We start from the raw sequence: 22907 nt of genomic DNA on the forward strand, positions 1-22907 counted from the left end.
GTTTTCTGGGTGGGTGGGGGGCAGGTAGAGATGTGTTTCTAGTGGGGGGTGTGGGGGGCAGGTAGAGATGTGTTTCTAGTGGGAGGGTGTGGGGGGGCAGGTAGAGATGTGTTTCTAGTGGGGGGCAGGGAGGGTTTGTGGGGGGCAGGTAGAGATGTGTTTCCAGTGGGGGGGGGGCAGGTAGAGATGTGTTTCTAGTGGGAGGGTGTGGGGGGGAAGGTAGAGATGTGTTTCTAGTGGGAGTGGGGGCAGGTAGAGATGTGTTTCTTGTGGGAGGGTGTGGGGGAAGGTAGAGATGTGTTTCTAGTGGGAGGGTGTGGGGGCAGGTAGAGATGTGTTTCTAGTGGGAGGGTGTGGGGGGCAGGTAGAGATGTGTTTCTAGTGGGAGGGTGTGGGGGGCAGGTAGAGATGTGTTTCTAGTGGGAGGGTGTGGGGGAAGGTAGAGATGTGTTTCTAGTGGGAGGGTGTGGGGGGCAGGAAGAGATGTGTTTCTAGTGGAGGGTGTGGGGGCAGGTAGAGATGTGTTTCTGGGGTGGAGGGTGTGGGGGGGGGCAGTTAGAGATGTGTTTCTAGTGGGGGGTGTGGGGGGGCAGGTAGAGATGTGTTTCTGGGGTGGAGGGTGTGGGGGGCAGGTAGAGATGTGTTTCTAGTGGGAGGGTGTGGGGGGCAGGTAGAGATGTGTTTCTAGTGGGAGGGTGGGGGGGGCAGGTAGAGATGTGTTTCTAGTGGGAGGGTGTGGGGGGGGCAGGTAGAGATGTGTTTCTGGGGTGGAGGGTGTGGGGGGGGGTAGAGATGTGTTTCTAGTGGGAGGGTGTGGGGGGCAGGTAGAGATGTGTTTCTAGTGGGAGGGTGTGGGGGGCAGGTAGAGATGTGTTTCTAGTGGGGGGAGGTAGAGATGTGGTGGGGGGCAGGTAGAGATGTGTTTCTAGTGGGAGGGTGTGGGGGGCAGGTAGAGATGTGTTTCTGGGGTGGAGGGTGTGGGGGCAGGTAGAGATGTGTTTCTAGTGGGAGGGTGTGGGGGGCAGGTAGAGATGTGTTTCTAGGGTGGAGGGTGTGGGGGGGCAGGTAGAGATGTGTTTCTAGTGGGAGGGTGTGGGGGCAGGTAGAGATGTGTTTCTTGTGGGGGGGGTGGGGCAGGTTAGAGATGTGTTTCGTTTTCTGGGTGGAGGGTGTGGGGGCAGGTAGAGATGTGTTTCTAGTGGGAGGGTGTGGGGGGCAGGTAGAGATGTGGGGGGGGCAGGTAGAGATGTGTTTCTAGTGGGAGGGTGTGGGGGGCAGGTAGAGATGTGTTTCTAGGGGGAGGGTGTGGGGGGCAGGTAGAGATGTGTTTCTAGTGGGGGGTGTGGGGGGCAGGTAGAGATGTGTTTCTAGTGGGAGGGTGTGGGGGGGGCAGGTAGAGATGTGTTTCTAGTGGGGAGGGTGTGGGGGGGGGCAGGTAGAGATGTGTTTCTGGGGTGGAGGGTGTGGGGGGCAGGTAGAGATGTGTTTCTAGTGGGAGGGTGTGGGGGGCAGGTAGAGATGTGTTTCTTGTGGGGGGTGTGGGGGGCAGGTAGAGATGTGTTTCTAGTGGGGGGCAGGTAGAGATGTGTTTCTGTGGGAGGGTGTGGGGGGCAGGTAGAGATGTGTTTCTAGTGGGAGGGTGTGGGGGGCAGGTAGAGATGTGTTTCTAGTGGGAGGGTGTGGGGGGCAGGTAGAGATGTGTTTCTAGTGGGGGGAGGGTGTTTCTGGGGTGGAGGTAGAGATGTGTTTCTAGTGGGAGGGTGTGGGGGGGCAGGTAGAGATGTGTTTCTAGTGGGGGGGGCAGGTAGAGATGTGTTTCTAGTGGCAGGTAGGTGTGGGGGGGCAGGTAGAGATGTGTTTCTGGTGGGGGGTGTGGGGGGCAGGTAGAGATGTGTTTCTAGTGGGAGGGTGGGGGGCAGGTAGAGATGTGTTTCTGGTGGGGGTGTGGGGGGCAGGTAGAGATGTGTTTCTAGAGGGGGGCAGGTAGAGATGTGTTTCTAGTGGGAGGGTGTGGGGGCAGGTAGAGATGTGTTTCTGGGTGTGGGGGTGTGGGGGGCAGGTAGAGATGTGTTTGTTTTCTGGGGTGGGGGGGGCAGGTAGGATGTGTTTCTAGTGGGGGGTGTGGGGGCAGGTAGAGATGTGTTTCTGGGGTGGAGATGTGTGTGGGGGGCAGGTAGAGATGTGTTTCTGGGGTGGAGGGTGTGGGGGGGGCAGGTAGAGATGTGTTTCTAGGGGAGGGTGTGGGGGGAAGGTAGAGATGTGGTAGAGATGTGTTTCTAGTGGGAGGTGTGGGGGGGAAGGTAGAGATGTGTTTCTAGTGGGAGGGTGTGGGGGGAAGGTAGAGATGTGTTTCTAGTGGGAGGGTGTGGGGGGCAGGAAGAGATGTGTTTCTGGTGGGAGGGTGTGGGGGGGAAGGTAGAGATGTGTTTCTAGTGGGAGGGTGGGGGGGGAGGTAGAGATGTGTTTCTAGTGGGAGGGTGTGGGGGGCAGGAAGAGATGTGTTTCTAGTGGGAGGGTGTGGGGGGCAGGTAGAGATGTGTTTCTGGGGTGGAGGGTGTGGGAGGCAGGTAGAGATGTGTTTCTGGGGTGGGGTAGAGATTTGTTTCTAGTGGGAGGGTGTGGGGGGGCAGGTAGAGATGTGTTTCTAGTGGAGGGGGGGCAGGTAGAGATGTGTTTCTAGTGGGAGGGTGTGGGGGGCAGGTAGAGATGTGTTTCTGGTGGGGGGTGTGGGGGGCAGGTAGAGATGTGTTTCTGGGGGTGGAGGGTGGGGGGCAGGTAGAGATGTGTTTCTGGTGGGGGGTGTGGGGGGCAGGTAGAGATGTGTTTCTAGTGGGAGGGTGTGGGGGGGCAGGTAGAGATGTGTTTCTAGTGGGGGGTGTGGGGGGCAGGTAGAGATGTGTTTCTAGTGGGAGGGTGTGGGGGCAGGTAGAGATGTGTTTCTAGTGGGAGGGTGTGGGGGGCAGGTAGAGATGTGTTTCTGGGGCAGGAGAGGTGTTTCTGGGGTGGAGGCTGTGGGGGGCAGGTAGAGATGTGTTTCTAGTGGGAGGGTTTGGGGGGCAGGTAGAGATGTGTTTCTTGTGGGGGGTGGGGGGCAGGTAGAGATGTGTTTCTAGTGGGGGGCAGGTAGAGATGTGTTTCTGGTGTGGGGGGGACAGGTAGAGATGTGTTTCTAGTGGGAGGGTGTGGGGGGCAGGTAGAGATGTGTTTCTTGTGGGGGGGTTAGAGATGTGTGTGGAGGGGTGGGGGGCAGGTAGAGATGTGTTTCTAGTGGGGGAGGGGTAGAGGGGGCAGGTAGAGATGTGTTTCTAGTGGGGGGGAGATGGTTTCTAGTGGGAGGGTGGGGGGAGGCAGAGATGTGTTTCTGGGTGTGGAGGGTGTGGGGGGCAGGTAGAGATGTGTTTTCTGGGGTGGGGGGCAGGAGGGTGTGGGGGGCAGGTAGAGATGTGTTTCTAGTGGGAGGGTGTGTGGGGGGGGGCAGGTAGAGATGTGTTTCTAGTGGGGGGGAGGGAGATGGGGGGCAGGTAGAGATGTGTTTCCAGTGGGGGGCAGGTAGAGATGTGTTTCTAGTGGGAGGGTGTGGGGGGAAGGTAGATATGTGTTTCTAGTGGGGGGTGGGGGGCAGGTAGAGATGTGTTTCTGGGGTAGAGGGTGTGGGGGGGCAGGTAGAGATGTGTTTCTAGTGGGAGGGTGTGGGGGGCAGGTAGAGATGTGTTTCTAGTGGGAGGGTGTGGGGGGGGAGGTAGAGATGTGTCTGGGGTGGAGGTAGAGATGTGTTTGGGGGGGGTGTAGAGATGTGTTTCTAGTGGGGGCAGGTAGAGATGTGTTTCTAGTGGGAGGGTGTGGGGGGCAGGTAGAGATGTGTTTCTAGTGGGGGTGGGGGGCAGGTAGAGATGTGTTTCTAGTGGGAGGGGGGGGGCAGGTAGAGATGTGTTTCTGGTGGGGGGGTGGGGGCAGGTAGAGATGTGTTTCTAGTGGGGGGCAGGTAGAGATGTGTTTCTAGTGGGAGGGTGTGGGGGGGGCAGAGATGTGATGTGTTTTCTAGTGGGGGGGGTGGGGGGCAGGTAGAGATGTGTTTCTAGTGGGGGGTGTGGGGGGGCAGGTAGAGATGTGTTTCTAGTGGGGGGTGTGGGGGGCAGGTAGAGATGTGTTTCTAGGGTGGGAGGGTGTTTCAGGGGGGCAGGTAGAGATGTGTTTCCAGTGGGGGGCAGGGATGTGTTTCTAGTGGGAGGGTGTGGGGGAAGGGGAAGGTAGAGATGTGTTTCTAGTGGGAGGGTGTGGGGGGAAGGTAGAGATGTGTTTCTAGTGGGAGGGTGTGGGGGGCAGGTAGAGATGTGTTTCTAGTGGGAGGGTGTGGGGGGCAGGTAGAGATGTGTTTCTAGTGGGAGGGTGGGGGGAAGGTAGAGATGTGTTTCTAGTGGAGGGTGTGGGGGGCAGGTAGAGATGTGTTTCTAGTGGGAGGGTGGGGGGGCAGGAAGAGATGTGTTTCTAGTGGGAGGGTGTGGGGGGCAGGTAGAGATGTGTTTCTGGTGGGTGGAGGGTGTGGGGGGCAGGTAGAGATGTGTTTCTAGTGGGAGGGTGTGGGGGGCAGGTAGAGATGTGTTTCTGGTGGGGGGTGTGGGGGGCAGGTAGAGATGTGTTTCTAGTGGAGGGTGGGGGGAGGTAGAGATTTGTTTCTAGTGGGAGGGTGTGGGGGGGGCAGGTAGAGATGTGTTTCTGGGAGGGTGTGGGGGGCAGGTAGAGATGTGTTTCTAGTGGGAGGGTGTGGGGGGCAGGTAGAGATGTGTTTCTGGTGGGGGGTGGGGGGCAGGTAGAGATGTGTTTCTAGTGGGGGGCAGGTAGAGATGTGTTTCTGGTGGGGGGTGTGGGGGGCAGGTAGAGATGTGTTTCTAGTGGGGGGGTGTGGGGGGGGCAGGAAGAGATGTGTTTCTAGTGGGAGGGTGTGGGGGGAAGGTAGAGATGTGTTTCTAGTGGGAGGGTGTGGGGGGAAGGTAGAGATGTGTTTCTGGGGTGGGAGGTGTGGGGGGCAGGAAGAGATGTGTTTCTAGTGGGAGGGTGTGGGGGGCAGGTAGAGATGTGTTTCTGGGGTGGAGGGTGTGGGGGGCAGTTAGAGATGTGTTTCTAGTGGGAGGGTGTGGGGGGCAGGTAGAGATGTGTTTCTAGTGGGAGGGTGTGGGGGGCAGGTAGAGATGTGTTTCTAGTGGGGGTGGGGGCAGGTAGAGATGTGTTTCTAGTGGGAGGGTTTGGGGGGCAGGATGACATGTTTTCTGGGTGTGGGGGGTGTGGGGGGGGCAGGTAGAGATGTGTTTCTTTCTGGGTGTGGGGGGCAGGTAGAGATGTGTTTCTAGTGGGGGGTGTGGGGGCAGGTAGAGATGTGTTTCTAGTGGGAGGGTGTAGGGGGGCAGGTAGAGATGTGTTTCTAGTGGGAGGGTGTTGGGGGGCAGGAAGATGTGTTTCTAGTGGGAGGGTGTGGGGGGCAGGTAGAGATGTGTTTCTGGGGTGGGGGTGGGGGGCAGGTAGAGATGTTTCTAGTGGAGGGGGGGGGCAGGTAGAGATGTGTTTCTAGTGGGAGGGTGTGGGGGGCAGGTAGGGATGTATTTAGTGGGAGGGTGGGGGGCAGGTAGAGATGTGTTTCTAGTGGGAGGGTGTGGGGGGGGCAGGTAGAGATGTGTTTCTAGTGGGAGGGTGTGGGGGGGTTTAAAATGTTTTCTGGGGTGGAGGGTGTACAAGCAGGTAGAGATTATAATCTAGTAAACTTTGGGGGGTAGGTAGAGATGTGTTTTTTCTAGTGGGGGGTAGGTAGAGATGTGTTTCTAGTGGGAGGGTATGGGGGGGCAGGTAGAGATGTGTTTCTAGTGGGAGGGTGTGGGGGGGGCAGGTAGAGATGTGTTTATATGGGAGGGTATTATATAGATGTTTCTAATACTCTGGATAAAGGTATTTCTGTGTTTCTTGTTGAATGTCTTTGTCAATACAGGGTTTATAATGGTGTCCCATTTTCTTGGGAGGGTGTGGGGGGGGGTCAAATATTAGTATAGATGTGTTTCTAGTGGGGGGCAGGTCAAGAGATGTGTTTCTAGAGATGGGAATGGGGGGAAGTTAAAGATATATATATTTTAGTAGGAGGGTGTTAAGGGCAAATTCTTATTTTTTATATTTTATTCTTAGGTAGAGATTTTCTGGGGTGGAGGGTGTGGGGGGGAACAGTGGGTTAACTGCCTGTTCAGGGGCAGAACGACATATTTGTACCTTGTCAGCTCGGGGATTTGAACTTGCAACCTTTCGGTTACTAGTCCAATGCTCTAACCACTAGGCTATGCTGCCCCCAAATCACTTATATGTTTAAAAATCAAAGTCAATATCACAGAATTCTGGTTTCACTTGATGAGCAGCAATGTGTTGAGAGTTAAGAAACGGTGGTTTGGTATTTTTCAAAAGCCATCTTGGTTCCATAACCATATACAAACAACGCAGGGCGGAACTGAAAATAAATTATATCCTTAATAGCATCCAGAGCCGAAATCAATACAAATGGGATAGTGGAATCTTCTCCACCAGTAAATAGCCTCACATACCTTTCACTTAGAATTTGATACCTTCAAAATCCATGTGGTTACTTACGACAATCCTTCCTCAAACATTCTGCTCTCTAACATCTGAGTAACATGACAGTGCCTTTGAAAATAATTTTACTTTTTCCACATTTTGTTAGGTTACAGCCTTATTCAAAAATATATTAAACAGTCCCCCCCCCCTCATTAATCTACACACAATACCCCATAATGACATCACAATACCCCATAATGACATCACAATACCCCATCATGACAAAGCTAAAACAGGTTTTTAGAAATGTTTACATAAGTATTCAGACCCTTTACTCAGTACTTTGTTGAAGCCCGTTTGGCAGAGATTACAGGCTCAAGTATTTTTTGGGTAGGACGCTACAAGCTTGAAACGCGTGTATTTGGGGGGTTTCTCCCATTCTTCTCTGCAGATCCTCTCATGCTCTGTCAGGTTGGATGGGGAGCGTCGCTGCACAGATATTTTCAGGTCTGTCCTGAAGCCACTCCTGCATTGTCTTGGTTGTATGCTTAGGGTCATTGTCCTGTTGGAAGTTGAACCTTCGCCCCAGTCTGAGGTCCTGAGTGCTCTGGAGCAGGTTATCATCAAGGATCTCTCTGTACTTTGCTCTGTTCATCTTTGCCTCGATCCTGACTAGTCTCCCAGTCCCTGCCACTGAAAAACATCCCCACAGCATGATGCTGCCACCAACATGCTTCACCGTAGGGATGGTCCCAGGCTTCCTCCAGACCCTTGGCATTCAGGCCAAAGAGTTCAATCTTGGTTTCATCAGACCAGAGAATCTGGTTTCTCATGGTCTGAGAGTCTTTAGGTGCCTTTTGGCAAACTCCAAGCGGCCTGTCATGTGCCTTTTACTGAGGAGTGGCTTCCGTGTGGACACTCTACCATAAAGGCCTGATTGGTGGAGTGCTGCAGATATGGTTGTTCTTCTGGAAGGTTCTCCAGATTCTCCCATCATTTTTGGTAACCTTCCCCTGATCTGTGCCTCAACACTATCCTGTCTCGGAGCTCTACGGACAATTCCTTTGACCTCATGGCTTGGTTTTTACTCTGAAATGCACTGTCAACTGTGGGACCTTCTTTTGACAGGTGTGTGCCTTTCCAAATCATGTCCAATCAATTTCCTTTACCACAGGTGGACTCGAATCAAGTTGAAGAAACATCTCAAGGATGATCAATGGAAACAGGATGCACCTGAGCTCAATTTCGAGTCTCATAGTAAAGGGCCTGAATACTTATGTAAATAAGGCATTTCTGTTATTATTATTTTTTTATTCATTTGCTAAAATTTATTTAAAAAACATGTTTTTACTTTGTCATTATGCAGTATAGATTGCTGAGGATTTTTTTATTAATTTAATATGTTTTAGAATATGGCTCTAACGTGACAAAATGTGGAAAAAGTCAAGGGGTGTGAATACATTCTGAAGGCGCTGTTAATAAGATAATATCATATGGTCTCAGGGGAAGTCGGCCTTGACCCCACTCTCCGAGGGTGAAAAAAAAAAAAATTCCTGTTCACATATTTGTATACATGTGTGGAACAGGACAAAAATAAGCACCCACTAAATTACTATTAGTATTAGTATTAGTATTATTATTACTATTGGTATTATAATTACTATTAGTATTAGTATTATTATTACTATTAATATTAGTATTATTATTACTATTGGTATTATAATTACTATTAGTATTAGTATTATTATTACTATTGGTATTATAATTACTATTAGTATTAGTATTATTATTACTATTAATATTAGTATTATTATTGGTATTATAATTACTATTAGTATTAGTATTATTATTACTATTAGTATTAGTATTATTATTACTATTAGTATTAGTATTATTATTACTATTAGTATTAGTATTATTATTACTATTAGTATTAGTATTATTATTACTATTGGTATTATAATTACTATTATTATTACTATTAGTATTATTATTAGTAGTATTACTATTATTATTACTATTATTATTATTACTATTAGTGGTATTATTAGTATTATTACTATTAGTATTATTATTACTATTAGTATTATTATTACTATTATTACTATTACTATTAGTATTATTATTACTATTGGTATTATAATTACTATTATTATTACTATTAGTATTATTATTAGTAGTATTACTATTATTATTACTATTATTATTATTACTATTAGTGGTATTATTAGTATTATTACTATTAGTATTATTATTACTATTAGTATTATTATTACTATTATTACTATTAGTATTATTATTATTACTATTATTATTATTAGTATTATTATTACTATTATTACTATTATTACTATTATTATTATTACTATTAGTATTATTATTACTATTATTACTATTATTATTATTATTATTATTATTACTATTATTATTATTATTAGTATTATTATTATTATTATTATTATTACTATTAGTATTATTATTACTATTAGTATTATTATTACTATTATTACTATTAGTATTATTATTACTATTAGTATTATTATTACTATTATTACTATTAGTATTATTATTATTATTATTATTATTATTACTATTATTATTAGTGGTATTATTAGTATTATTACTATTATTACTATTATTATTATGACTATTATTATTATGACTATTAGTATTATTATTACTATTATTACTATTATTACTATTATTACTATTATTATTATTACTATTATTATTACTATTATTACTATTATTATTACTATTATTATTATTATTATGACTATTATTATTATGACTATTATTATTATGACTATTATTATTATGACTATTATTATTATTACTATTATTATTATTATTACTATTAGTATTATTATTACTATTAGTATTATTATTACTATTATTATTACTATTATTAGTAGTATTATTATTATTATTATTATTACTATTATTACTATTAGTATTATTATTACTATTATTAGTATTAGTATTATAATTACTATTATTATTACTATTATTATTAGTATCACTATTATTATTACTATTATTATTATTATTACTATTATTATTATTATTACTATTAGTATTATTATTACTATTATTAGTATTATTATTATTATTACTATTATTATTACTATTATTATTAGTATTATTATTACTATTATTAGTATTAGTATTATTATTACTATTATTATTACTATTATTATTACTATTAGTATTATTATTACTATTATTATTACTAGTATTATTATTATTATTACTATTAATATTACTATTAGTATTATAATTACTATTATTATTACTATTAATATTACTATTAGTATTACTAGTATTATTATTATTACTATTAATATTACTATTAGTATTACTAGTATTATTATTATTATTACTATTAGTATTAATACTATTATTACTATTATAATTACTATTATTATTACTATTAATATTACTATTAGTATTACTAGTATTATTATTATTATTACTATTAGTATTAATACTATTATTACTATTATAATTACTATTACTATTAATATTCTATTACCATTATTATTATTACTATTAGTACTATACCATAGAGCAGCTATCATGCAGGCTACATTTCACCTTTCAGTCATTCAGCAGACACTCTCATCCAGAGCTACTTACAGTTAGATGAGTTAGTTAGATGAGTTAGTCAGATGAGTTAGTTAGATGAGTTAGTTAGATGAGTTAGTCAGATGAGTTAGTTAGATGAGTTAGTCAGATGAGTTAGTTAGATGAGTTAGTTAGATGAGTTAGTCAGATGAGTTAGTTAGATGAGTTAGTTAGATGAGTTAGTCAGATGAGTTAGTTAGATGAGTTAGTCAGATGAGTTAGTTAGATGAGTTAGTTAGATGAGTTAGTTAGATGAGTTAGTCAGATGAGTTAGTTAGATGAGTTAGTTAGATGAGTTAGTCAGATGAGTTAGTTAGATGAGTTAGTCAGATGAGTTAGTTAGATGAGTTAGTTAGACTCGTTTTGACTACATTTCATGTGAGGCAGAGTGATTTAGTAACATGATCATTTGTGTGTAATAATAGTATATACAGTCGTGGCCAAAAGTTTTGAGAATGACACAAATGTTAATTTTCACAAAGTTTGCTGCCTCAGTTTGTATGATGGCAATTTGTATTTACTCCAGAATGTTATGAAGAGTGATCAGATGAATTGCAATTCATTGTAAAGTCCCTCTTTGCCATGCAAATGAACTGAATCCCCCCAAAAACATTTTCACTGCATTCTAGCCCTGCCACAACAGGACTAGCTGACATCATGTCAGTGATTCTCTCATTAACACATGTGGGGGGGTTGACGAGAACAAGGCTGGAGATCCCTCTGTCATGCTGATTGAGTTCGAATAACAGACTGGAAGCTTCAAAAGGAGGGTGGTGCTTGGAATCATTGTTCTTCCTCTGTCAGCCAGGGTTACCTGCAAGGAAACACGTGCCGTCATCGTTGCTTTGCACAAAAAGGGCTTCACAGGCAAGGATATTGCTGCCAGTAAGATTGCACCTAAATCAACCATTTATCGGATCATCAAGAACTTCAAGGAGAGCGGTTCAATTGTTGTGAAGAAGGCTTCAGGGCGCCCAAGAAAGTCCAGCAAGTGCCAGGACCATCTCCTAAAGTTGATTCAGCTGCGGGATCGGGGCACCACCAGTACAGAGCTTGCTCAGGAATGGCAGCAGGCAGGTGTGAGTGCATCTGCACGCACAGTGAGGCGAAGACTTTTGGAGGATAGCCTGGTGTCAAGAAGGGCAGCAAAGATGCCACTTCTCTCCAGGAAAAACATCAGGGACAGACTGATATTCTGCAAGAGGTACAGGGATAGGACTGCTGAGGACTGGGGTAAAGTAATTTTCTCTGATGAATCCCCTATCCGATTGTTTGGGGCATCCGTAAAGCTTGTCCGGAGAAGACAAGGTGAGCGCTACCATATCATGCCAACAGTAAAGCATCCTGAGACCATTCATGTGTGGGGTTGTTTCTTAGCCAAGGGAGTGGGCTCACAAACTATTTTTGCCTAAGAACACAGCCATGAATAAAGAACGGTACCAACACATCCTCCGAGAGCAACTTCTCCCAACCATCCAGGAACAGTTGGTGACAAACAATGCCTTTTCCAGCATGATGGAGCAGCTTGCCATAAGGCAAAAGTGATAACTAAGTGGCTCGGGGAACAAAACATAGATATTTTGGGTCCATGACCAGGAAACTCCCCAGACCTTAATCCCATTGAGAACTTGTGGTCAATCCTCAAGAGGCGGGTGGACAAACAAAAACCCGCAAATTCGGACAAACTCCAAGCATTGATTATACAAGAATGGGCTGCCATCAGTCAGGATGTGTGCCAGAAGTTAATTGATAGCATGCCAGGGTGGACTGCAGAGGTCTTGAAAAAGAAGGGTCAACACTGCAAATATTGACTCTTTGCATCAAGTTCATGTAATTGTCAATAAAAGCTTTTGACACTAATGAAATGCTTATAATTATACTTCAGTATTCCATAGTAACATTTGACAATAATATCTAAAGACACTGAAGCAGCAAACTTTGTGAAAATTCATATTTGTGTCATTCTCAAAAAATTTGGCCACGACTGTATGTTGTGACACCACATATGCTAGGACTGGCTTTCCGTACATGACTGTCTGTCACTAGAAGTACGGCTCATCTAAGATCACATGACTGTCTGTCACTAGAAGTACGGCTCATCTAAGATCACATGACTGTCTGTCACTAGAAGTACGGCTCATCTAAGATCACATGACTGTCTGTCACTAGAAGTACGGCTCATCTAAGATCACATGACTGTCTGTCACTAGAAGTACGGCTCATCTAAGATCACATGACGACTGAGTGACCGTGTATGAGTAGGGGCTGAGAACTCAATTCAAATCAAGGTCAAGCTCTACACCCATTCAAACTTGTGCATTCCACTTAATTATATTATTAAATATTCATCAAAAGACGTAAACATGTATGATTGATATGTACATCAAATCATATTCTCCCACAGTCATGTATAATAACCATCTATAACTTGTTTAAATAAATCTATATAACACACACACACACATATAAACACGCATAAACACGCACACACACACACAAACGTGCAAAACCTCTGTCCTCTAATCAGACAGTCATCACCAGCAGCAGCCTGTACCAGTCTCCTTCCTGCCCTATCAGACAGTCATCACCAGCAGCAGCCTGTACCAGTCTCCTTCCTGCCCTATCAGACAGTCATCACCAGCAGCAGCCTGTACCAGTCTCCTTCCTACCCTATCAGACAGTCATCACCAGCAGCAGCCTGTACCAGTCTCATTCCTGCCCTCACAGTCATCACCAGCAAGCAGCCTGTACCAGATCAGACAGTCATCACCAGCAGCAGCCTGTACCAGTCTCCTTCCTACCCTATCAGACAGTCATCACCAGCAGCAGCCTGTACCAGTCTCATTCCTGCCCTATCAGACAGTCATCACCAGCAGCAGCCTGTACCAGTCTCATTCCTACCCTATCAGACAGTCATCACCAGCAAGCAGCCTGTACCAGTCTCATTCCTACCCTATCAGACAGTCATCACCAGCAGCAGCCACCAGTTTCAAAACCTATCAGACAGTCATCACCAGCAGCAGCCACCAGTCTCATTCCTACCCTATCAGACAGTCATCACCAGCAAGCAGCCTGTGCCAGTCTCATTCCTACCCTATCAGACAGTCATCACCAGCAGCAGCCTGTCAGTCTCATTCCTGCCCTATCAGACAGTCATCACCAGCAGCAGCATTCCTGCCCTATCAGACAGTCATCACCAGCAGCAGCCTGTACCAGTCTCCTTCCTGCCCTATCAGACAGTCATCACCAGCAGCAGCCTGTACCAGTCTCCTTCCTGCCCTATCAGACAGTCATCACCAGCAAGCAGCCTGTGCCAGTCTCATTCCTACCCTATCAGACAGTCATCACCAGCAAGCAGCCTGTGCCAGTCTCATTCCTACCCTATCAGACAGTCATCACCAGCAGCAGCCTGTACCAGTCTCATTCCTGCCCTATCAGACAGTCATCACCAGCAGCAGCCTGTACCAGTCTCATTCCTGCCCTATCAGACAGTCATCACCAGCAGCAGCCTGTACCAGTCTCCTTCCTGCCCTATCAGACAGTCATCACCAGCAGCAGCCTGTACCAGTCTCCTTTCCTATCAGACAGTCATATCAGCACAGTCATCACCAGTCATCACCAGCAGCAGCCTGTACCAGTCTCATTCCTGCCCTATCAGACAGTCATCACCAGCAGCAGCCTGTACCAGTCTCATTCCTACCCTATCAGACAGTCATCACCAGCAAGCAGCCTGTACCAGTCTCATTCCTACCCTATCAGACAGTCATCACCAGCAAGCAGCCTGTGCCAGTCTCATTCCTACCCTATCAGACAGTCATCACCAGCAAGCAGCCTGTACCAGTCTCCTTCCTACCCTATCAGACAGTCATCACCAGCAAGCAGCCTGTACCAGTCTCCTTCCTGCCAGTCTCCTTCCTGCCCTATCAGACAGTCATCACCAGCAGCAGCCTGTACCAGTCTCATTCCTACCCTATCAGACAGTCATCACCAGCAGCAGCCTGTACCAGTCTCATTCCTACCCTATCAGACAGTCATCACCAGCACCAGCAGCCTGCCAGTCTCATTCCTACCCTATCAGTCCAGCAATTGCCCTCATTCCCCTATCAGACAGTCATCACCAGCAGCAGCCTGTACCAGTCTCATTCCTGCCCTATCAGACAGTCATCACCAGCAGCAGCCTGTACCAGTCTCATTCCTGCCCTATCAGTCATCACCAGCAGTCAGTCTCCTTCCTCACCAGTCATCACCAGCAGCAGCCACAGTCTCCTTCCTGCCCTATCAGACAGTCATCACCAGCAGCAGCCTGTACCAGTCTCCTTCCTGCCCTATCAGACAGTCATCACCAGCAGCAGCCTGTACCAGTCTCCTTCCTACCCTATCAGACAGTCATCACCAGCAGCAGCCTGTACCAGTCTCATTCCTACCCTATCAGACAGTCATCACCAGCAAGCAGCCTGTACCAGTCTCATTCCTACCCTATCAGACAGTCATCACCAGCAAGCAGCCACCAGTCTCATTCCTACCCTATCAGACAGTCATCACCAGCAAGCAGCCTGTACCAGTCTCCTTCCTGCCCTATCAGACAGTCATCACCAGCAAGCAGCCTGTACCAGTCTCCTTCCTGCCCTATCAGACAGTCATCACCAGCAGCAGCCTGTACCAGTCTCATTCCTACCCTATCAGACAGTCATCACCAGCAGCAGCCTGTACCAGTCTCATTCCTACCCTATCAGACAGTCATCACCAGCAGCAGCCTGTACCAGTCTCATTCCTACCCTATCAGACAGTCATCACCAGCAGCAGCCTGTACCAGTCTCATTCCTACCCATATCAGACAGTCATCACCAGCAGTCTCAGCAGCCTGTACCAGTCTCATTCCTACCCTATCAGACAGTCATCACCAGCAGCAGCCTGTACCAGTCTCATCAGACAGTTCCTACCCTATCAGACAGTCATCACCAGCACCAGTCTCCTTCCTGCCCTATCAGACAGTCATCACCAGCAGCAGCCTGTACCAGTCTCATTCCTGCCCTATCAGACAGTCATCACCAGCAAGCAGCCTGTGCCAGTCATTCCTACCCATCAGACAGTCATCACCCAAGCAGCCTGTGCCAGTCTCATTCCTACCCTATCAGACAGTCATCACCAGCAGCAGCCTGTACCAGTCTCATTCCTGCCCTCAGACAGTCATCACCAGCAGCAGCCTGTACCAGTCTCATTCCTGCCCTATCAGACAGTCATCACCAGCAGCAGCCTGTACCAGTCTCCTTCCTGCCCTATCAGACAGTCATCACCAGCAGCAGCCTGTACCAGTCTCCTTCCTGCCCTATCAGACAGTCATCACCAGCAGCAGCCTGACCAGTACCCATCAGACAGTCATCACCAGCAGCAGCCTGTACCAGTCTCATTCCTGCCCTATCAGACAGTCATCACCAGCAGCAGCCTGTACCAGTCTCATTCCTACCCTATCAGACAGTCATCACCAGCAAGCAGCCTGTACCAGTCTCATTCCTACCCTATCAGACAGTCATCACCAGCAAGCAGCCTGTGCCAGTCTCATTCCTACCCTATCAGACAGTCATCACCAGCAAGCAGCCTGTACCAGTCTCCTTCCTGCCCTATCAGACAGTCATCACCAGCAAGCAGCCTGTGCCAGTCTCCTTCCTGCCCTATCAGACAGTCATCACCAGCAGCAGCCTGTACCAGTCTCATTCCTACCCTATCAGACAGTCATCACCAGCAGCAGCCTGTACCAGTCTCATTCCTACCCTATCAGACAGTCATCACCAGCAGCAGCCTGTACCAGTCTCATTCCTACCCTATCAGACAGTCATCACCAGCAAGCAGCCTGTGCCAGTCTCATTCCTACCCTATCAGACAGTCATCACCAGCAGCAGCCTGTACCAGTCTCATTCCTGCCCTATCAGACAGTCATCACCAGCAGCAGCCTGTACCAGTCTCATTCCTGCCCTATCAGACAGTCATCACCAGCAGCAGCCTGTACCAGTCTCCTTCCTGCCCTATCAGACAGTCATCACCAGCAGCAGCCTGTACCAGTCTCCTTCCTGCCCTATCAGACAGTCATCACCAGCAGCAGCCTGTACCAGTCTCATTCCTACCCTATCAGACAGTCATCACCAGCAGCCTGTACCAGTCTCATTCCTACCCTATCAGACAGTCATCACCAGCAGCAGCCTGTACCAGTCTCATTCCTGCCCTATCAGACAGTCATCACCAGCAGCAGCCTGTACCAGTCTCATTTGCCCTATACAGTCATCACTACAAGCAGCCTGTACCAGTCTCCTTCCTGCCCTATCAGAAGTCATCACCAGCCCTGTACCAGTCTCATTCCTACTCAGACAGTCATCACCAGAGCCCTATAAAACCCTATTCCTATATCAGACAGCACTACCAGACCAGAGCCCTATAAAACAGTCTATTCCTATATAGTATTCCACTACTGCCCTATAAAGACCAGAGCCCTATAAAACCCTATTCCCTATATAGTGCACTACTTTAGACCAGAGCCCTATAGAACCCTATTCCCTATATAGTGCACTACTTTAGACCAGAGCCCTATAAAACCCTATTCCCTATATAGTGCACTACTTTAGACCAGAGCCCTATAGAACCCTATTCTCTATATAGTGCACTACTTTAGACCAGGGTTCCATTTGGGACAACTGAACTATTTAAACGCTGTTCATGCGGTAGACCTTTTCAGACGATCCCATCCATTGATTTCCCCGGATGGAGTGTGAGATTGGACAGCCCAGAGGATCTCATCTAAGGCATTAGATTCAATCAGATCAAACGTTAACCTGGCAAAAAACAGACACCGGGAATAGCTGATGTTTTTTGGTGGTGTCGGAGGTGGAACTGAGCTGGAGCCGTCAAATCGATCGCTGTCACAAAGCCATACCCGTCCCCACTCACGTTAGCCGTTCAGAAGGAGAAAGTGTAGTAATACAGAAATTATTATTAGGCTCATTATTATTAAATCATTAACCTAATTAATTAATGTTTCTATCATCTTAACAGAGGTGTAGATCACATCTCACATTTCACTGTTCCAACTTGTGAACATGGCTGTATGGGATTTTTGTTCACGCGACTCCGTATAATGCCAGGAGCCACTTGTGGATTTGACAGCTCCGACGCAGTTCCACCTCTGACATCACCAAAACAACCGCCATGTGGTTGTTGCTTAAAGCGGATCTGATTGAATCGAGCACTAAATTTATCTGTCTTCTGTCCTGCAATCTGTAATGAGCCGCGTCATATAAACTCTGTTTCTCTTTCCTCAGTGGAGAAAAAGTCCCTCAGTCAGACCAGGGGCATATATATCTTGTGAGCTCAGGCACAAGCTTACGACACCTTCTACTCTTACTGAACAAGTTTCAGTTCCGTCTGGCAGAGTTCAGCTTTGGCAGAGTTCACAAAGAGAAGGGACGTTATTGAACTCCTCTGTCGTAACGTCAACAGCCCAAACTGAGCATGGACATTATTGATCCAGTCCACATAACATCTCCTCTGTCGTAGCGTCAACAGCCCAAACTGAGCATGGACATTATTGATCCAGTCCACATAACATCTCCTCTGTCGTAGTGTCAACAGCCCAAACTGAGCATGGACATTATTGATCCAGTCCACATAACATCTCCTCTGTCGTAGCTTCAACCCAAACTGAGCATGGACATTATTGATCCAGTCCACATAACATCTCCTCTGTCGTAGCGTCAACAGCCCAAACTGAGCATGGACATTATTGATCCAGTCCACATAACATCTCCTCTGTCGTAGCGTCAACAGCCCAAACTGAGCATGGACATTATTGATCCAGTCCACATAACATCTCCTCTGTCGTAGCGTCAACAGCCCAAACTGAGCATGGACATTATTGATCCAGTCCACATAACATCTCCTCTGTCGTAGCGTCAACACAAACTGAGAGGCACAATAATGAATGTAATCCAAAAGCTATGTTCTACGTTTAAGTTGTGAAGATGACGTAGCTTGCGGTAGGGTCGGTTATGTTCTACGTTTAAGTTGTGAAGATGACGTAGCTTGCGGTATATTCTATGTTTAAGTTGATTTACTAATATTTGAAAACTGGGAATCTTATAACTTTCACTAAGCTTGTAAACAAATGGCAGCTGTTCTAGCTATACTGAGGTATACGGACACTGATGTGGGTGGCAGGTAACCTAGCGATTAAAAAACGTTGAGTCAGTAACTGAAAGGTCACTGGTTTAAATCCCAGAGTGAAATCCCTATGTGAAAAAGATGTAAAGGTATTTAAACCTAATTGCTCCTGTAAGTCGCTCTGGATAAGAGCGTCTGCTAAATGACTCTAATGTAAATGTACTGTTTACGTTGGGGCTGGGCAGTTGTCCAGGCTGATTGGTGAGGTCCAGGCTGGTGGCCAGCAGTTTTTCCCCCAGGATGGAGGTGAGGTACTGGGCCATGACATCCTGCTGAGTCGGGGTACAGTGGTTCTCCAGGGACAGGATCACTGGGTACGGAGACACCTGGCACAGAATAGTCTCTCTCAAGGGTCTGTCATGCCAGCAAGACACAAGACACAAGATAACCATACCAGCAATGGAGGTCCTGTGTGACTCGGGTTTGGGTTCAATTCCCAAAGGAGTCTCTCACACACGTTCTAAAAAGATAAACACGTTTCCCAGTGAATAGCCCGTTGCCAAGCAACCAGAATCAAAGAGGCCCATCTCCCCTTCAGTGAATAACACCCTCTATTAGTGATGGTAGCCAGTGAATTAGAATACGCAAACAACACACCAGGCAATACAGTAGAACCCCGAGGCAACGTTCTGATTCCATTACCCTCCTAGACAACACCATAACCCTGAGGCAACGTTCTGATTCCATTACCCTCCTAGACAACACCATAACCCTGAGGCAAGGTTCTGATTCCATTACCCTCCTAGACAACACCATAACCCTGAGGCAACGTTCTGATTCCATTACCCTCCTAGACAACACCATAACCCTGAGGCAACGTTCTGATTCCATTACCCTCCTAGACAACACCATAACCCTGAGGCAACGTTCTGATTCCATTACCCTCCTAGACAACACCATAACCCTGAGGCAACGTTCTGATTCCATTACCCTCCTAGACAACACCATAACCCTGAGGCAAGGTTCTGATTCCATTACCCTCCTAGACAACACCATAACCCTGAGGCAACGTTCTGATTCCATTACCCTCCTAGACAACACCATAACCCTGAGGCAACGTTCTGATTCCATTACCCTCCTAGACAACACCATAACTCTGAGGCAACGTTCTGATTCCATTACCCTCCTAGACAACACCATAACCCTGAGGCAACGTTCTGATTCCATTACCCTCCTAGACAACACCATAACCCTGAGGCAACGTTCTGATTCCATTACCCTCCTAGACAACACCATAACCCTGAGGCAACGTTCTGATTCCATTACCCTCCTAGACAACACCATAACCCTGAGGCAACGTTCTGATTCCATTACCCTCCTAGACAACACCATAACCCTGAGGCAACGTTCTGATTCCATTACCCTCCTAGACAACACCATAACCCTGAGGCAACGTTCTGATTCCATTACCCTCCTAGACAACACCATAACCCTGAGGCAACGTTCTGATTCCATTACCCTCCTAGACAACACCATAACCCTGAGGCAACGTTCTGATTCCATTACCCTCCTAGACAACACCATAACCCTGAGGCAACGTTCTGATTCCATTACCCTCCTAGACAACACCATAACCCTGAGGCAAGGTTCTGATTCCATTACCCTCCTAGACAACACCATAACCCTGAGGCAACGTTCTGATTCCATTACCCTCCTAGACAACACTATGGGACTTATATCAACGTAAGTGTCCTAAAAATGTACACAGTTCTTTATCTGTGGTGTGGTCCTACCTCAAAGGCATGCTGCTCCACGGTAGTGATGACATCCTTGAACAGGATCTTACTGGTCAGAGTGTGACCATGGTAGACTATAGGCTCTGCACTAGGACCATCCCAGCAGTCAATCTCCAGACAACGACAACCTCTCCTCAGCGCACTGAGGACACACCGAGAGAGAGATGGATGGACGCGTAAGGAACACAAGATGATTACTAGGAGGAGGACTGAGGACATCTGTAGTTTACCAGCGACATACAGAGAACAGATGATCAAGTCGAAAATAGACCCAAACCTTATTTCTTTTATAGTATATCACTCACACTGTTTTACAAGACATGAAAGTTAATTCTGCAGACCGGTCCAAAAAATTATGTTTTCGATTATAATTTGATTTCCATTTTGCGTTATTCAGTACCAAAACGTTGAATGATTAATGAGTTAATTACCATCATATCAAAATGTATGGCCATATAAAAGCACAGAAACAAAAGGGAGGATTTCCTTCTGACACACTAGCTCCCATCTGCACAGACTTGTCACACTGAACGTACAGCAATAGTGGTTTGATTCATTGTTGGTCTTTATGTTCTTTATGCTCCTGATTCAGTTCTCCCTTTCCATCCTTTGCTCACCTGGCGGCTAGACACAGAGTCCAGTCATCTCCCCTCCCCAGTCACCTCCCCTCCCCTGTTACCTCCCCTCCATAGTCACCTCCCCTCCCCTGTCACCTCCCCTCCATAGTCACCTCCCCTCCCCAGTCACCTCCCCTCCCTAGTCACCTCCCCTCCATAGTCACCTCCCCTCCCCTGTCACCTCCCCTCCATAGTCACCTCCCCTCCCCTGTCACCTCCCCTCCATAGTCACCTCCCCTCCCCAGTCACCTCCCCTCCCCAGTCATCTCCCCTCCATAGTCACCTCCCTCCCCTGTCACCTCCCCTCCATAGTCACCTCCCCTCCCCAGTCATCTCCCCTCCCCAGTCACTTCCCTCCCCAGTCATCTCCCCTCCCCAGTCATCTCCCCTCCCCAGTCATCTCCCCTCCCCAGTCACCTCCCCTCCCCAGTCATCTCCCCTCCCCAGTCACCTCCCTCCCCTGTCACCTCCCCTCCATAGTCACCTCCCTCCCCTGTCACCTCCCCTCCCCAGTCACCTCCCCTCCCCTGTCACCTCCCCTCCATAGTCACCTCCCTCCCCTGTCACCTCCCCTCCATAGTCACCTCCCCTCCCCAGTCACCTCCCTCCCCAGTCACCTCCCCTCCCTAGTCACCTCCCCTCCCCAATCACCTCCCCTCCCTAGTCACCTCCCTCCATAGTCATCTCCCCTCCCCAGTCACCTCCCCTCCCCAGTCACCTCCCTCCCCAGTCACCTCCCCTCCCAGTCACCTCCCTCCTAGTCACCTCCCCTCCATAGTCACCTCCCCTCCCCAGTCACCTCCCTCCCCAGTCACCTCCCTCCATAGTCACCTCCCTCCCCAGTCACCTCCCCTCCATAGTCACCTCCCCTCCTCTGTCATCTCCCAGTCCCTCCCCAGTCATCTCCCCTCCCCAGTCATCTCCTATTTCATTAGCTGTGTAAACCAGACCTCCCCACCAGACCTCCCCACCAGACCTCCCCTCCCCAGTCACCTCCCCTCCCCAGTCACCTCCCCTCCCCAGTCACCTCCCTTCCATAGTCACCTCCCCTCCCCAGTCACCTCCCCTCCCCAGTCACCTCCCTTCCATAGTCAACTCCCCTCCCCTGTCACCTCCCTCCATAGTCACCTCCCCTCCCCAGTCACCTCCCCTCCCCAGTCACCTCCCTCCCCAGTCACCTCCCTTCCATAGTCATCTCCCCTCCCCAGTCACCTCCCCTCCCCAGTCACCTCCCCTCCATAGTCACCTCCCCAGTCACCTCCCCTCCCCAGTCACCTCCCCTCCATAGTCACCTCCCCTCCATAGTCACCTCCCCTCCCCAGTCACCTCCCTCCATAGTCACCTCCCCAGTCACCTCCCTCCCCAGTCACCTCCCCTCCATAGTCACCTCCCCTCCATAGTCATCTCCCCTCCCCAGTCACCTCCCCTCCATAGTCAACTCCCCAGTCACCTCCCCTCCCCAGTCACCTCCCCTCCATAGTCACCTCCCCAGTCACCTCCCCAGTCACATCCCATCTCCTCTGTCACCTCCCCTCCATAGTCACCTCCCCTCCATAGTCACCTCCCCTCCCCAGTCACCTCCCTCCCCAGTCACCTCCCCTCCCCAGTCACCTCCCTCCATAGTCACCTCCCCTCCCCAGTCACCTCCCCTCCTCAGTCATCTCCCCAGTCACCTCCCCTCCCCAGTCACCTCCCCTCCCCAGTCATCTCCCCAGTCACCTCCCCTCCATAGTCACCTCCCTCCCCAGTCACCTCCCTCCCTAGTCACCTCCCCTCCCCAGTCATCTCCCTTCCATAGTCATCTCCCTTCCATAGTCATCTCCTATTTCATTAGCTGTGTAAACCAGATCTCCCCACCAGACCTCCCCTCCCAGTCACCTCCCCTTTAATTAGCTGAGTGAACCAGGCCCACCCATCAGGCCTCCCCACCAGACCTCCCCTCCCAGTCACCACCCCTTTTGTTAGCTGAGTGAACCAGGTCCCCCCCATCACGGCCCCCCATCAGGCCTCCCCACCAGACCTCCCCTCCCAGTCACCACCCCTTTTGTTAGCTGAGTGAACCAGGTCCCCCATCACGGCCCCCATCAGGCCTCCCCACCAGACCTCCCCTCCTAAGTCACCTCCCCTCCCCAGTCACCTCCTCATTCATTAGCTGAGTGAACCAGACCCCCCCATCAGG

General features: G+C 47.9%; 1 protein-coding gene across 1 annotated transcript in view; it reads right to left on the reverse strand.

The window, feature by feature from the left end:
• LOC115118155 (1-phosphatidylinositol 4,5-bisphosphate phosphodiesterase zeta-1-like) overlaps positions 1–22907 on the reverse strand; it is a 46437-nt gene that overhangs the window by 17128 nt on the left and 6402 nt on the right. Inside the window, exons 3-4 of the mRNA XM_065022293.1 lie at positions 20109–20253; positions 18546–18701 (exon numbers count right to left, since the gene is read on the reverse strand). Of these exons, the coding sequence (XP_064878365.1) occupies positions 18546–18701; positions 20109–20253 (301 nt within the window). The remainder of the gene's footprint in view (positions 1–18545; positions 18702–20108; positions 20254–22907) is intronic.

This window comes from Oncorhynchus nerka, linkage group LG9a, assembly GCF_034236695.1.
Source record: "Oncorhynchus nerka isolate Pitt River linkage group LG9a, Oner_Uvic_2.0, whole genome shotgun sequence".
In the NCBI taxonomy this organism is placed as follows: domain Eukaryota; kingdom Metazoa; phylum Chordata; class Actinopteri; order Salmoniformes; family Salmonidae; genus Oncorhynchus; species Oncorhynchus nerka.